Source organism: Acinonyx jubatus, chromosome B4 (genome assembly GCF_027475565.1).
Source record: "Acinonyx jubatus isolate Ajub_Pintada_27869175 chromosome B4, VMU_Ajub_asm_v1.0, whole genome shotgun sequence".
NCBI classification, from domain to species: domain Eukaryota; kingdom Metazoa; phylum Chordata; class Mammalia; order Carnivora; family Felidae; genus Acinonyx; species Acinonyx jubatus.
Genome location: NC_069387.1, coordinates 66,709,017 through 66,726,905, shown reverse-complemented (window position 1 = coordinate 66,726,905; position 17,889 = coordinate 66,709,017). Strand labels below are relative to the sequence as shown.

General features: G+C 35.5%; 1 protein-coding gene across 1 annotated transcript in view; it reads right to left on the bottom strand.

Annotated features, from left to right (window-relative positions):
* The window catches only part of MUC19 (mucin 19, oligomeric), a 137,532-nt gene that overhangs the window by 49,806 nt on the left and 69,837 nt on the right, over window positions 1-17,889 (bottom strand). The window contains exons 40-44 of the mRNA XM_053199622.1: window positions 12,023-12,061; window positions 11,168-11,263; window positions 9,087-9,182; window positions 8,546-8,644; window positions 5,634-5,782 (exon numbers count right to left, since the gene is read on the bottom strand). Of these exons, the coding sequence (XP_053055597.1) occupies window positions 5,634-5,782; window positions 8,546-8,644; window positions 9,087-9,182; window positions 11,168-11,263; window positions 12,023-12,061 (479 nt within the window). The remainder of the gene's footprint in view (window positions 1-5,633; window positions 5,783-8,545; window positions 8,645-9,086; window positions 9,183-11,167; window positions 11,264-12,022; window positions 12,062-17,889) is intronic.

Here is a 17,889-nt window from a genome sequence, read left to right as displayed (position 1 = left end):
TTACCAGATTGGGAACTCTTATTCATCATTTCACATATTCACCAGATATCCACCAGATATTTATTAAGTCAGGCACTAAGCTAGGCACTGGGAATGCAAATGTAAACTAGCATAGGCAAGGTAACAAGACCTTTCTCTAGTTTTGATAGTAATTCACCATTGTACTAGACAGTGGCTGTCTAGTAACAGAAAATGACTGGACGAAGATTCAATCATCTAGGCCCTGTTTTAGCCTCCAAACATATTCACCTATGACTAAAGTAAACACATTGATTTTTTTATTTATAAAATTTGAATAATCACTAATATATTGTCAATTGCACTAGGTGGTTATATGATTTGAGTAAGTGAATATATGTGAAGACACTTTGTCCATCTTATACTTAGTATAATTTTATGTGATTATAATTTTTATTTTTTGCTAAAACAGGTTAAGATGACTTACAAATGATATTATACAATGGTAAATGACTACCTCATATCTTTATTTCATTGAATAAGTTGTACTCAATATATCCAGTAAAAAACAAAGTATAAAAACAGTTTTATTTTACTAATTAAATTTTTAAGCACTTTTTTTCCTATTTCATGAGAAATATTTACCAGTCCCCTTTCCTTCTCTCTTTTTTTCTCTCTGGTCCGTATCTTTGATCTTTTGAAACAATTTAAATATTATGAAACACAAACATTGTTTAGTAAGGTGTGGCTATACCCATTGCATATTGCATACCCTCATTGTATATTTTCCTGTAAGGTGAGTTTTGAGCAAATGAGGTATGTAGAGTCATGTTCTATTTGCAAATTCTAGAAAAGAAGAATTTTTTAAACCAAAGTGTAGAGATTTTAAGGAGCAAACTATTTGCTGAATGTTTAGACAATTCAGAAGGCAATGTTACTGAATATTCTTAGAAAAGGGAAAGCTGTTCATCAAGGTTCTAGATCATTTTTCTATTCAATAATGAACTTACAAAGAAATACATTAATATTTTAAATCATGACTTTTTTAATACTAAAGAACCATGACATTTTTCTAATACTAAAGATAGCGGGTTTTTGAAAATAGATTGCAAAAAGAAAAATTCTAACTTGAACTTGAACATCCCTGTTGATGGCTGAGAATCATTTAATATCCAGAAGCCTATTATTCAACAAAGAAAAGAATTTATTGAACTCTCAAATATTTCTGTTATGGGAAAATCATATTATCAATCAATGAAATGCAGAAATACTATTATTTAGTACTTTTATATTTATATTTGTTGTGTAAGTGATTTTTTGTAGAGCCACTCAAACCTTAGATGAAGAAATGTAACTAACTGGATGAGGAAACATCCCTAACTCAAAAACAACATTTAAGGACCAAATATAAGATGAAATGTTAGATGGTTACTATTACATTTTTAATTAACTCAGTTATAGTTGTATCAGGTAACATTCCAGTGATTTCTGCATTGGCCACATCAGATTCAAAATGCTGCATTAGTCTTGTTTAGTAACGGGGAACACCTGAACTGTCAGATCACTGTCACACTGTCATGTGCTGTTCTGAAAACCCAACAGTGCACAAATACTGAACAACAAAAAATTTAATGGCAATCTTTCTAGTACCACCAGATGTTCCAGTTGTACCTGCTATAAAGGAAAAATGGATTGGGTTCATTCCCAGAATATCTTAAGCTATGAGATAACCAAATCTGACTTAAATGAACTTCCAACAAAAGATTACCAAAATATCTGTTTTCTACATCAATCATATTACCCTTTATACATTTCCAAAGATGTGCTTTGACATACATTTATTTATTTTTTCACTGGATTCTCATCACAATCCCACTCAATAGATTACATTCCCATTTTTTACTGATAAGAAAACTGAAGTTACAGATGTTAAGTGATTCATTCACTTAATTGCATGAATTGCATGATACTGGTTCTAGGAAAAGTATTGACATTTGAATACTGCTTAGGCAGGTTGTTTATTCGGGATTTTTTTTTCTTCCCATCTGAAATGGTTATTGAAAATTTATCAAATGTATTTTTAGCCTGAATGTAGATAATTAGTTTTTTTTATTTCTCTTAGCTCTATTAGTATGAACCATAAATATATATATATATTTTTTTTTGAGAGAAAGAGAGCAGGGGAGGGACAGAGAGAGAGAGAGAGAGAGAGAGAGAGAGAGAGAATCCCAAGCAGGCTCCACACTGTCAGCACAGAGCCTAACATGGGGCTTGAACTCAGGGGCTCAAACACATGAACAGTGAGATCATGGCCTGAGCCAAAATCAAGAATTGGATTTTTAACCAAGTGAGCCACCCAGGTGGCCCTATTATGAACTATATCAGTGGACTTCCTAATTTTGAAAAAATTTTCACCAAAACTTAATAGAAACTATTTTTAAACATTATTTTAGTGTGCTTTTGGATTCCAATTTCAGCCATTTGTCATTTGCTATGCACTCTTAAATTGCTCCCTTTTTTTTTTTTTTTTTTTTTTTTTGCTTTTTGCTTCTTTATTTCTATTTTGATAGGTTCTATTTTCACAGTAACACTTTTATATAATCCCATTAGCACACTCCCAATTTTCTTTCAGGTAGTATCTATTGTTTCTCAACAAATAATAATAATTATTATATAATTATCATTATATAATAATTATTATTAATATAAGTATTATTATTTCTTCTTCCCTTCTCTTCTTCTTCTGTGCTTTCCACTTTAAATACCATTTTCTTTCTTAATATTCTTTGTTTTTACTTCTTTAATAAATGTGAATTTCTCTTATCTGGCTCATGGGCTTTAAATAATTTGACTACTATCTAATCAATAAGATTATCACATCTTCCTTCTTATTCCTATCTATTTATTAATATGATATTTTTAGTTGGTTAAATATGTAACATTTATGTATTTTTCTTCAGCCTTTCTTTCAACTTTTGTTCTAATGTTAGAGCTATAGTTAAAAATAGTGCCCTATATAGGGGCACCTGGGTGGCTCAGTTGGTTAAGCAACTGGCTCTTGGTTTCAGCTTATGATCTCATGGTTTGTGAGTTTGAGCCCTGTATCAGGTTCCTGGCTCTGTGCTGACAGTGAGGAGCTTGCTTGGAATTCTCTCTCTCCCTCTCTCTCTCTCTCTCTCTCCCCTTCCCCCATTAGTGTTCTCTCTCTCTCTCTCTCAAAATAAGTAAACTTCACAATTCTTTTTTTTTTTTTAACTTTTGTTTACTTTTGAGAGACAGAGCACAAGCAGTGGAGGGACAGAGAGGTAGACACAGAATCCGAAGCAGGCTCCAGGCTCTGAGCTGTTAGCACAGAACCCAACAAGGGGCCTGAACTCACAAACAGCGAGATCATGACCTGAGCTGAAGTCGAATGCTTAACCAACTGAGCCACCCAGGTGCCCCAATAAATAAACTTTAAAAGGAAATAGTGCTATAACTTTTGGTCATTTTCAAAGCATCTCTTTGTTGCTTAATGCACTCACTCTACAGTGATTTTATTATGAAGGTCTCCATGGGTGTATATTTCTCTGAATTCCTTCATGTTTTCAAGTATTTCCCGATAGCTTGATACTTGAATTACATTTAGCTCGATTTAAAAACACTTAGCCTACATTTCTCTTCCTTGAGTTTCTTAATGATCCTACTTTATCTCACTAAGCCTGATACCAACCTGAATTTCTTTCCTTTTAAAAGACTTTTTCTTTTTGCCTCAAGGTCCAGAAACTGTATCTTTCAAATCTGACACTTTTCTAAAATAACTCACCAAATTGACCATTCAGGATTAATTCTTCCTGATATATGGAAGATCCTTTCAACATGTAAATTTAGGATTTTCCTTTTAATTACGGGACACTTGTCCTGACTTACAGTTTTACACATTGTTTCATTGTTTTTTCTTCTCCAGAAACTGAAATATATATATATATATATATATATATATATATATATATATATATATATATGTTGGATATTTTTGTCTAGTTCCTGCAACTATGTCTTTCTCTGATCCACTTTATTATTTTTTTAAGTCTGAAATATTTTGGGGGATCTTTTCAATTCTGTCTTCTGCCTCTCCTGCTATGATTTCAATATCATGTATATTCTCTTTTGGGTAGCTTGTAACTTGGTCCTTATTTTTAAGATAATTTTTTTCCAATATTACTCCTGAGTTTTCATTAGTTCCAATTTAACTTCTTCCTACTGTTTATCTATTTTTACCCTCAAGTTTCATAATTTATAGTTCTGAGACCTATATCTGCAGTTTATTTCTTAATTTAAATTCTGTTTCCTCTGTTTCATGACTAGATTTTTAGAATTTGCTTGCTGTTGCTGAAAATTGTTCAAAATATATATGAGTGAATAGCTTTATATAGATATTAGCATTTTCTTTTTCTTTTTCATGTTTTTTTGTATTGGATTTTCTTGAAACAATGATGGCAGGAGATCCTATGCAGTAGGGACAGAGAGGCTTTTGCAATGGCTCACCAGAGTTTGCAGATCAGGAGCTTCGTCTTAGGTTATGGTGAAGGGAAGCTTCTTTTTTATTTATTTTTTAAAGTTTATTTATTTATTTTGAGAGAAAGAGAGAGAGAGAGAGAGAGAGAGAGAGAGAGAGAGAGAGAGAGAATCCCAAGCAGGCTCCATGCTGTCAGTGCAGAGCCTGATGTGGGGCTTCAACTAATGAACCATGAGATCATGACCTGAGCCAAAATGAAGAGCTGGATGTTCAACCCAGGCACCCCGAGAAACTTCTTTTTTTTTTTTTTTCAACATTTATTTATTTTTGGGACAGAGAGAGACAGAGCATGAACGGGGGAGGGGCAGAGAGAGAGGGAGACACAGAATCGGAAACAGGCTCCAGGCTCTGAGCCATCAGCCCAGAGCCCGACGCGGGACTCGAACTCACGGACCGTGAGATCGTGACCTGGCTGAAGTCGGACGCTTAACTGACTGCGCCACCCAGGCGCCCCGAGAAACTTCTTTTTAAGTGGCTTCTTTCCTTTGTCTGTCTTCTAATTCTTAATTACTATCCTGTTTTCTTGAGGTTCTCGGCTTTAAATATTTCTCTCTTTTTTCTTTGACACCCAGGCCGCAAGGATTCTTCTACCTTCCAGTGCCCTTCCCTTGCCTTCACACAGTCTAGTGCCTTCTCATGGTTCTATGACTGCCAGTCCTCATTCCATGAACTCTCTAATCTTATTTCTTTCAACTCCACATCCACAAGAGCTCTGACTTGTGAGGTCTCAGATCTTCTCTCAGTAGTCTCCATTCAGGGTACGGCCCTTTCCCTCCAGGGATAAATCCTAGTTGATGCTATCTATGTTCTTCCACTATTAAGCACTTCTTTATATTCCCCTTTCTTCTTGGATGCCCTGACCTGAATCTCAGCTCCACTATGAGCCCCAGAGTCATCTTTCCCAGTCATTGAAGTCTTAGTCTCCTCTCTCCTTCTAACCACTCTAGGTGTGGGCTCTGTGATATTTATGGTTTGTAGAAGGAAGTGTGTGTAGATCTAATGTATGCAGCCAAACATTTCCCTGACTCCTTTTTCCCCATTGGGTCTTTGAGTTTAAATGCTACTCAATTCTAAGACCATAAAAGCAAATTAAAAACCAGGTTAGTCCAGATCACACCCTGCTGAGGAAGGTATGGTTGAACACAGCTGGAAAGTCAGGACCAGCCTTGTCTGCTTTCCCAGGACTTGGAGTTCTAGTGCCTGCTTCCCCAGGGGTGTTGTCACCTCTGGTTCTGGAAGTGGCTTCAGGCAATACCCTAGGCATGGCTTAATTTTACAATAGAAAGAAGAATTAGGTAATTAAAATATGAAATTGATCATCTTTTGAGGATGGCTTATATAAGGACAAACGAAAATTTAAAACAAAAGGCTTAATTCTTTCTGGTGAAAGTAAGGAAAGAGACTTTCCCTTTCCTTTGCTTAGAACAAATTTGTAATTTTAGGTTTTTTTCTCTTTGAAATGTGTGCAAATCTTCAAAACATCTAAATAGGCCTAATGACCTAGGTCATTCTAGGTCTTTCTCAAGGACCTGGGGGCTCTTTGAAATGTAAACATCAAGGGAGATAGTACCCTTATCTCCCTCTAGTTATAAAACTTCCTCTTGTCAAGTGGCTCAGTGGGTAAGTGTCAGACTTTGGCTCAGGTCATGATCTCAGTTCTTGGGTTTGAAGCCAGTCTGGGGCTCTGTGCTGACAGCTTGGAGCCTGCTTCAGATTCTGTGTCTCCCTCTCTCTTTGCCCCTCCCTTGCTGGTGCTCTCTTTCTCTCTCTCAAATAAACTCAAAAATAAATAAACATTAAAAAAAAAAAACCTTCCTCCTTCAAGACTGGAGTTTATTTTCTCCTGTATAAAATCAACTAACCAAATTGTCATCCCAACTACTAAGTGAATTTAAGATGAACTATGTATAATAAATGGGGTTTTAAGGTCCTCTTACTTCAAAACTAGTAATAATTTTTCTTGAGAATATGTATGTAAAGGGTTGTCTGCTTGGTGAGATTCCTTTCTGTTTTTACAATCTCTTAGTAAATTGTCTGTAATTTGCATCACTTTCTAGGTTAAGGCTCATTCAATTATAAAACTGTTTTCTTTCTCTACTACCTTTATGGACTGGGTCTCTGGGCTGAGAGAAGATTTTGTTTTCAAACATATTACCGCAACAACTGAAAAATGACTGTTGTTATTCCCATGAAATTGAATATATCCCTAAAATTCCACCCAACTCACTTATGTTTTGAGTTTTTGCTTGTTAAAGTGTATAGATATAGTACACTGATCATATCATATAATGTTCAAACTAGAATAATCCTGTTGTTTTTAACCCTATCTAATCAGTTCTGTTACTAGAATTTCCTCTTGAGTTCCCACTCCAATGTTTGTCACTGAACATTTCCTTGATACTGACTATTTTCTGTCTTACATGGTATTTGCCTTTGCGTGTATATAAATATTCATTTCTCCTGCTCAAAAAACAAGTTCTAAGAAAACAAGTACATTACTATTCTCCTGTGTTCTCTGGAGCATCAGTCTGATGCTCTGTGTAACATCAGTTTGATGTTACACACACAACAAATACCTCTTGATTTATTTCTGATCTTCTTCAGTTTTGACATTACACAAATAATGATAATTAAATTCTTCAGGAAGCTTTGTCTCTGTAAAAATCGTAAGTAAAGAAATCACATTTCTCTTGTCTGGATTCATTCTGATTATGTTCATTCAGTACCTGAGGCTCGGGAAATGTTTTCACCAACAGTTCCAGTGGTGGCTGCATTTTCCCCTTCAGTTGTTCCTAAGTGAGAAGAACAATGGTGCTCAGTCCACAGTGGGGTTGCCAGATTTAGCAAATGATAACACAAGACGTCCAGTTAAATTGGAATTCCAGATAAATAACAATCATCCCAATGGGACATACTTATAACAAAGTATTCTTTATTTATGTGAAATTCAAATTTAAATGACATCCTGTGTTTTCATCTGGAAATTCTAGTTTTCATCGATGGTTGTAATGAAAATGCCCAAGCTACTCATATTCATTTGTCCTAAAATAACAGCCATTAAAACTATAGCCATTGCTAAATTCATTTAAATGTCTCATAAAAACTTGAGGTCTCAGCTAAGCTCATGATGGAGCACCACCAAAATGCCCAGGTGAGCCTGTGCCTTGTCTGCTGAATTTCTAGCTGGGCTGCAATCAGTGAAAGGTCATCTAGTTGTGATGCCATCACCAGTTCCAGTAGTAGTTCCAACAGGTTCTCCTGTTACACTTGATAAACACAGTACTGGGGCAGCATGTACATTACTGTAGCTTTAATCTAGTACTTTGGCATTTTTGAAGGGAAGATTTGGAGAAACCAGAAAAAAAATATATCATACTGAAAACTTAATTCTTTTTATACCATTCAACATCCTTCTTGGGCATTTGATTAACCAAAACAAGTTAAATCAGCAGGGTTCTGACAAAAGACTCTTCTGTTTTGTTTGGGGGATTTTGTTTTGTTTTGTTTTTACAAAAACCATGGTCTCTGAATGACATTCTCTACTCACCTAACTTGCCTTCAGATTGTGTCACTTCACTACTTGGGGATCTAGTTGTATCACTAGCTGATGATCCAGTAGTCCCTTTCAAAATGAAAACTAAATATGAATCATGATCTTTGGTGAAGCAGAACAGATTGTGCTGTTCTCTGCTTTCAAAACACTTTTCATATATTTGTTTACATATTGTTTCATATATTTGTTCATTTCTCTACTCAGTTCTAATTTGTAGCCAAGATTGGAAACCATGACCCTAATCCCACTCCAGACTCACAGTTTCAGAAGTCCTCAAGCAGGAATCTAGCAGTTTAAAATATATCATGTTTTGCTCTATATCACATCTGAGCTGATGTTGGAGAAACACTGCCATTAAGCTCATAAAAACAGGGATACTGAATACGTGCAGTAATAATTAAAACTAATCACTCAGAAGCCACTGGCAGCTTCCCTAAGGTCAGTAAGAAGATGCTTTAGACCTTGCACTTCCATACCTGGTCTGCCTCCCACGGTTGAGCCTGGGGCAGTTGTGTCTCCATTTGTGTTCTCACGCCCAGGTGCTGTTGTGAAGCCCTCTGAAACCTCTGGGGTCCCTGACACAACAGTGGGGAAAGGGGTTTACTTCTCGAGTTGCAGGATTCTATATATCACTCTTTTCTGATAGGACAGTATTGAGGTTTCCAAGAAAAAAGAATCTTAAAGGACTCCTAGGATTTCTGCAGCTAGATATCTAATATCAGCCTAATATCATATAGAGCTTAATCTTTTTTTAAGGTTATTTATTTTGAGAGAAAGAGAGAGTGCGGGAGGAGCAGAGAGAGAGGAAGAGAGAGAGAATCCCAAGCAGTCTCCGCGAGGGCATCTTGGAACCCGATGCAAGTCTTGAACTCAAAAACTGTGAGACTGTGATCTGATCTGAAGTCAGATGCTTAACCGACTGAGCCACCCGGGTGCCCCACATAGAGCTTAATCTTTAGTTCAACCTGTGGTATATTCAGTGTATTTAATAGGCGCTAAAATGTGTATCTGACTTGCCTGGTTTCCCTGGGCTTGTCACCCCTGTGCTTGGTTCCCTGGGTGTGCTGTCTTCACCTCCTCTTGCTGGTGCAGTAGGGCTGCCTGTTGTTCCTCCTGATAAAATACAGCAGTTTCAGAAATACACTAGACCTAAATCAACTTATTTAATCTTATAGAAATCCTCCAGAGCTGGCAGTATTATCATTCCCACTGATGACGTGGTGAAGTGAAGTGCTCCGGGCCACCCAGTTATTTGGCAACAGATCCAGGAGCCAAACCCAGGCAGTCTCACCCTGGAGTTGATACTCCAAATGTACTTCTCAAATCAACTGTAGTAAGAGAGAAATTTTGTAAAATTTCCAATCTACCTTATTTTGGGAGGAGGAAGGGGGAGAATGCCATAAAAGTGAAGAAATGAAAATTTAAAAAGTGAAACCAAAGAAAACATAAAATTTTATTCAACAGATACGAAATCACTGTGTCAAACTGCTGCTCAATTCTTACCACATCATGGACCAGTAAAACAAACAGTTCTGGATGGCATACCTTTGTGGACCAAACTTGGAGCAGCCCTGCTCAAAACCATTGTACAGATTGTCTGATCCCCAAAAGAGATAGCTGATTGACTCATCATCATGATCCAGTAATTCTGATTCAAATTTTTGGAAATATAAACTAGATGGTCATTACCCTAAGAGTTCAGTAAATTCACTGATCTAACTGGAATCGACCAGTTTCTTGTGCTACTGTACATTATATCTTTTAATATGTTATTTTTATGTAAACTGTAATTTATTATAGTATTTAAAACAAAAATTTTCAATCAAGAAATCTGCTAGAGGAAAATAAATGTAGGAAAATAAAACCAGGCCATGGATTCATTAATAAATATGTAAAGCGAAGTCCCATTGCATATACTAAAGAAATGATTTTTAATGGTATGTAAAGGAGTTTTGATTTATCCTAAAAGCAATCAGAACAATTGTCGAATGACCTGAAGACAGTTGAATTTTTGGAAGTTCATTCTGGCGTGGTATTGACTAAAGAGTAAATTGGGACAGAAGTGGGGAAAGAGTGGAAATGTTCTCAACTTTGATATGCATCAGTTGCTTAAAGGGCTTGTTAATATGGTTTGCTGGGCTTCACTTCAAAAGCTTCTGAATCAAAGCAGATGGGCCTGAAAATCTGCATTTCTAAAAAATTCCCAGGAGACACTGAGGCTGGTGGTCTTGGAACCACACTTTGAACACCTGTGTTGGAGGAAGATGAGCCATGTGGACAACTGCAGGTATTAAATGGAAACTGTTTAACACCTGAGCAAGAGGCAGAGGCAAATGTGACGCAGAGGAATTTTAAGAGGTGTTTGAAATTACTGACTGATTAAGGGGCAGGCTTGTTTGTTTTTAATTAAAATCATCTATGCTTTAAAAAATGTCAATAATATTTTATTCTTGAAACCAACAATAGTTAAAATTTAGTCAATGATGCACAATGATAAGCATATTCTCACTGGCTCTTCTTGGATGCATGCTCTTATGCACAGATCACAAACTGTGGGGCCATTACAGAGGAGGATAAGAGTTCTGGGTTCTAATCCTGCCTCTGCCAGTTTTGAGACCTTTTATTATTTTCTTCTTTCTGGGCATAAAAATACCTAATGGTGTTAATGTGAATTAAATTACATATTTTCCATTTGAGAATAACTCGGAAGTTTTAGTGTGCCATATAAATATTATTGAATATATAAATGCAACATAAAGTGCAAGTGGGGGATAGGCAAAGAGAGAGATAGACAGACAGATAGACAGACAGAATCACAAATAGGATCTGCCCTGTCAGCACAGAGCCCATTGTGGGGCTCCATGGTATAAACGGTGAGATTAGGACCTGAGGCAAAAATCAAGAGTTGGATGCTTAACTGACTGAGCCACCCAGGCACCCCCTAAAGTTCTACATTTTAATTATGTATAAAAAATACCTAAGGCTGATATTATACCTAACTCAGATATCTTTATTTTACACAATATTGTCCTGAGAAGCATTGCCTGAAACCAGTTGCTTAGCTGTGGATGGTATACCTTGTTCTGAATTCAGTTTACCTGCCATGTGCCCAGGACTGGTGGGGGCGGGGTACACTACAGTCGTGCCTGCAGTGCCAGCACTGACTGTCTCGGGAACGGGAGTTCCAATAACACCTGCGAAAAACATAAAATGAGCTTCTCATGTCAAGTATACTTGGATTTTGTTTCCAATGGGTGGGTGATTTAACTATTCAGTCAGTTCCCACTCCAGAAAATGAAAGTGTGAATCCAATGACTTTTTGTCCAGAGTTCCCTAAGATTTTGTTCTACTATAATTTCCTCAAAGATTTTGGTTTAGTTTTTACTATTTTGTTGTTGTTATTGCTTTTTTTTTATAGTTATGTTCTAGGCATCTTAAATTGGGTCATGCTAAGTCTTCATATATTTGTCTCAATGAGGTTGCTTTCAAATAAATGGAATCTTAAGCTCTAATCACACTGTCACTCAGGGATAATAACAATGATGAAATATCATGAAAGAGCTAATTGCTACTTTTACACTTAGAATGCCTAAAAGAGCAAAATACATCATTAGATATACACATGTTTTCTCTTATCCTATGTATTACTTTTTTAAATTTTGAGCTTGATGTTATTTATTTCTGTTATACTCTACTAATAGTTACTGATAAGGAAAAAAATAAAACTAGAAACCATATTATAGCCAGCCAATATAAACTGGTCAAAAACAAGATAAATTCAGGCTTTTTAAAGAATTTTAAATCAGTGGGAAAAGCTTAATAAATTACTTGTTCGCAACGTTTTGTCAAAAGCAAAACTCTCATATAAATTCTTTCTTAAAAACCCAAAGTTACTAATAATTTTCCCTGTTAGATTTTTTTTCACATATAAAACTGGGAATTAATATACTAACCTGTAGTAAAAGGTTCACGCAGAAGAGTTAGAGTTGTTCCTGATAAGAAAAAGAGAAATGATGTAAATTTGTCTGACCTCAAGGGAAAATACTGGAAAGATTGCTGGATTGTTAGTTTTCAATATGTAGTAGTTTGTAATATATTTAGCACTGAGAGTTAATAATAAAATTTGATTTCAGTTTTAAAATAATGATATCATGGGGCGCCTGGGTGGCTCAGTTGGTTAAGCGTCCGACTTCGGCTCAGGTCATGATCTCACGGTCTGTGAGTTCGAACCCCGTGTCAGGCTCTGTGCTGACAGCTCAGAGGCTGGAGCCTGCGTCAGATTCTGTGTCTCCCTCTCTCTGCCCCTCCCCTGTTCATGCTCTGTCTCTCTCTGTCTCAAAAATAAAAAAACGTCAAAATTAAATAATGATATCATAATGTACTTTACAATGCATATGTGTATGTGTGAAGGGGCATGGATATGCATGTGTATACTATACACACATATGCTGAATTCCAAATGCAAGGTAAATGCAATAAATGTATATCAATAATGACAAAGTTAATTCTGTGTTAGCAGAAGCTAATGTTGAAGTTAATGACTTCTTTTACTCTATTTCTGGTGGTCAGTGCCTTCCATAGTTGTCTACCGAGTGGCATTTAGTCTATATTTGGAGTAGTGGGAAGAAGAAATCTTTTTTAGGATTTGTTTTTATAATTTTATATAGTAGGTTCATGGAGATAAATTTGTAGTTACCAGTAAACTCCTGAAGGAAGAGGCCATATTTTTACTTTGCCTTCCCTGTGCCTGCCCCTCCAACCATTCCTGCCAGGAATACATTAGCAGTTTATTAATTGTTTATTGCCAGGGGTGCAGTGTACTCAAAATTAAGCCTTTGTTAATTTCTGGTTTTCATAAATAGCAAAATCAGCTATTTTCTGTATTTTCATCTTAGTCTCTATTGAAAAGCCCTGCAAATCTATTATTTATATGGAAATTCACACTTTACAATATTATAGTATTTTGCAACTTACAAAAGAAGAAGAAAAAGTGTCTCACACAACCTCTCTATTTGATCCCCATTCTTTGTTCAGCCACCACGGCTGCTTTTCAGCGTCTCATACCTGCTATTTGCAGTTCCCTGGCCTTGGAACACAGTTCCTTATTCTTCTGTGAGTTAAACCTTCACTGGTCAGTTCTCAACTCATCTTTTCCTCAGCCTTTCCTGACCATCTTGTTCAAATCTCTTCTCCACCTAACTCACCCCCATTTTAAGCACTTCATAGCTCTTGTCATTGACGGAAATTTCCATTTGTATTTGTAACTGCTTGATTGATATCCATCTTTCTCACTAGACTATAGGTTTTATGAACACAGGGATTGTATCTATTTTAAGTCATCTTTATATCTCTAATGATAGCAGAGTGCCTAGCACCTAATAGGTGATTGATAAGTATTTGATAATAGAAGGAAAGAAGGAAAAATATTATGCTTATTCTGCATATAAAGAATTGGGCTCAGAAAAGCTATGTGATTTGTACAAGATAGATGCTAGTCAGTGACAACGCTGGGACTAAATCCAAGTCATCCAGTACCTAGCACTATAACCCAAATGGCTTTTTATATAATATAAAAATATTACGTATAAAATATCTATGTATAAAAATATCTATGTATAATGAACTACCACTTGTAGTTTTTTTAATTATCCATTCATTATATCAATAGAAATGTTATAAGTTAGACTAGAAATATATAATATCACCTCAAATAAATAATAAAATATCCTTTCTTGATTACTTCAAAAATGGATATTATAAATATGTTAAGTAGTTTGAGAGAAGGTTTATGTGAGAATTCTCAAAATTAGTGTCAAGCTTTAGTTGAGAAGAATTTTTAAATCAGTGTCAAGAAGACCACCAACAGACCAATTCAGATCTTATCTTTTCTCATGGATGAACACATTAATTGGACATTGAATTAAAATGCCTTGCTGATCTGGATGCAAGGATCACATAGAAAGACTATTGTTCCATGGCCCACAGAGACTATCAAGATTATAATGATGCAGCAGGATACATCGTGATACTTCAAAAGAATATGTTGCAGATTTCATTTCCCAGTATAGATATAACCTTTAGGGAACTGCAGTGATTCCAGTTTGAGCTCTTTCAAATTGAGCACAATAACATTTAATTAAAAGCAGCATTATCACATGGAACAGAATCAAAATCTTCTCCACGGTTTCCACATTTGATTATTCTCTGATCAAATGGAGTCAAGGGGAACACAGTGGCTCACCATAGATGGTAGAGCACAGACTGCAAATATTTTTAGCGTACGAAGGAGAAAACACATTTATAGGCCTTTCCTCGCGATTGGTATGGCTAACATGGCAACAGGCTCCAAAGTGGATCTCCAGGGCCCATCTTAAATCAGGGCCAGAAGACTTATCTAAACTAGTCACAGATTGGAGTACATGCCAGTTGGGCTACTATATATAATATAGCAGTTATTTCCCCCCACAAATAAACTTCGGAAGATATGTCTAAAATTGTTGATATAGTGATAAAAATATGGATAAGTTTTTACTAACATGAATAGAGAAGAATCCACTTTTCTTCATGGGTTAATGACCAAACCTGATAAAGCATTACTGTTCTCATTAATTTTGGCATCCATAACCACTGCAATTACAGTTAATATTTTCTTTCACTTACAAATGAACACATATGCTTAAAGGACTTGATATTGTGAATTACTATGTATCAGCTGCTTTGTTGCCAAGAGGTAACTGCTCATAATAAGAGCTGCCAAAATATTGATAGCTCTGTGCATTATGAACTAATAATCCACTCCAAAAATTTTCAAAGTGATTGTGTTGACTTATTTTTACCTCATAAGCTTAATTAAAAAATAATTTAATTTACCTTGTTTATTTTCCACCACATAATAGACTGAATAATTAAAATAAAATCTTGCAATTAATTTTCCAGCTACTACTAAGATTTTCTGATTAAAGAATCATTTTAATTTTTATAAAAGTATTATTTTGCCATTTTCCCTGAGTGGATTCCATTTTGCTTAATATTAACTTCTGAAAGATAAGCTTAAGGAGTATCCATAATATTTCCCTAATAAGCAACAATTTTGGTACTTCAAAGCTTGCAGTTTTTCTAAAATATGGTATTTCTGAAAAAAATAACCCAGGTTTTGATCCAGAAAGTAGTTGGGTTTCTGATTATAAAAAATACTAAACTCCTTTGCTAAAATCTAAGCTCATTTACACAATAAATTATTCTTTATAAAAATGTTAATAGTAACTGGTCACCTGGGTGGCTCAGTCAGTCGTGTGTCTGACTCTTGGTTTTGGCTCAGGTCAGGAGCTCACGGTTTGTGAGTGAGAGCCCCACATCAGGCTCTGCGCTAACAGTGCAGAGCCTGCTTGGAATTCTCTCTCTCCCTCTCTTTGCCTATCCCCTACTTGCTTTCTCTGTTTCTCTCTCAAAATAAATAAACTTAAAAAAAAAAACTTAGTAATAATAGAGTTGATTTTACTGAGTCTTACTGTGTATTATTCTAAGCTGCACCATTACATTTACTCTTTACTCAAGTCCTGTAATAAAGATATTATATCCTTCCCACTTAATAAATGAGAAAACTAATGTTCAGAGTGTTTGGAGATTTAAACTAGGGTCATACAGCTAGTAAGTAGAACAGAAGAGATTCAAATTCTTATTTTTCTGCTTCTACTTCCCACTACACTGAGGTGACTCTCTATAATATCCCAATGTAATTATTTTCTTTCTATGATGGATACTATTATAGAATAAGCTCCTTATGCAAATTAGTTGTAACACTCTAAGATTTTAACTTTTTGAGAGAGTAAAAAAAATGCATTTTAAGATATCAAATCATTATGTCACAAAACCCCTTTTTAATTATATGAACCAATATCCCATATGGTCAATGAGCTTTTTTATAGTTTAATAGAAAATTACTACATAAATCATAAATTTTAACACAACTACCAAATTGAAATTGGAATCTGAAATTATATGCAACTATTTCAATAACTAATTTATATTAAATTCAATTTTATTCTCTTTCTTAAATACACAGCAGCATTAGGACTGGAATCTAGAAAAAGATGTCCTGAATTTTAATCCTCTCTGTGCTTCTTATTAGCAGACAACCTTGGACACATAACTTAAACTTCTTGTGCTTCCATTTCCTCATTTGTAAATTGGGGAAAATAATGGCACTTACTTCCCAGAGTTTTCTGTATCAAATGAGATAATATGTGTCAAATACTTAGAAAACTGCTCAGTAAATGTTAGCTCTGTGTCAAGATCTGTCAATTTCAACAGGAAAAAAAAACCATAATTGCATAATATTTCTTCTAAAACTAACATACTTATTGGAATGGTTGGCTAGGCATCTCTCAGGATATTTTAACCCTTTGAAAGCATTTACTGTATAGAAAAAAAATAGATATATAATGCATGGAGAAAAGCTTAAGCTTTGCAAATTGCTTCCCTTGTGATTTTAAAGTTTTCTTCAATGTTTTTCTAAATTAATTAAAAGTACACTTCACTCCTATGCTATTTAACTCAAAGAAATGTTCAACAGTATAATCATACCATAACTTCTATACAAGATGCTTGAATATAAAATCAAATAAATCATCAATCCCTCTCCTGAGGACCTAGTCACTTCTCTTATCTGGCCTTCCATCCACTTGAGAACTGTCATTTAAATTTATGGAAAGAAACTTTAAAATAATTTGTTTAATCTTTTCAAGTTATAGATTAAAAAATAATAATGGTCAGTAAAAAGTACTTGATTCAGCGAAGTATTTCATCTAGTACTTGATCAAAATTACTTCACCCACTGAACAAGACAATGGCCAACAGCTGCCCTTCTGCCCAGTCTCTTTTAAAAAATAAATCTTGGGACAGATATCATATGTTTTTGCTCATATGTCGATCTTGAGAAACTTAACAGAAGGCCATGGAGGCAGGGAAGGGGGAAAAAAAGTTACAGAGAGGGAGGGAGGCAAACCACAAGAGACTCTTAATTACAGAGAACAAATTGAGGGTGGATGGGGGGGTGGGGAGAGGGAAAATGGGTGATGGGCACCGAGGAGGGCACTTGTTGGGATGAGCACTGGGTGTTGTATGTAAGCCAATTTGACAATAAATTATATTCAAAAAATAAAATAAATCTTGGGGCACCTGGGTGGCTCAGTCAGTTAAGTGTCTGACTTTGGCTCACTGAGGTCACGATCTTGCAGTTTGTGAGCTCGAGCCCTGCATCGGGTTCTCTGCTGTCAGTGAGGAGCCTGCTTCAGATCCTCTGTCTCCCTCTCTCAAAAATAAATGAACATTTAAAAAATCAATCAATCAATCGTGGGGCACCTGGGTGGCTCAGTTGGTTAAGCATCTGACTTTGGCTCAGGTCATGATCTCAGGTCATGAGTTCAAGACCCACATTGGACTCTCAGCTGTCAGTGTGGCACCTGCTTTGGAACCTCTATTTCTCTCTCTCTCTGCCCCTCCTCCACTTGTGTGTAAGCACACGCGCTCTCTCTCAAAAATAAACATTAAAAAAGATAAAAAATAAGCCTTACCTATGTGTTCAAGAAATACAGGTTTTTATACCTATAAATTTTATACCTGTTAAATTGAAATCTTAAGACAAAGTAGAAAATAAAAGTAGAAAAGCTTTGACTAAATTAAATCAACCCATGAATCACATTGGTTCAATTCAAACATACTAACATATTATCCAAAATGAAACTACACTTAGAACACTGAGACTATACACCAAAATTCTGGGTGAAATGGGTTCCCATATCTAAGAATGAAATCCCTCTAC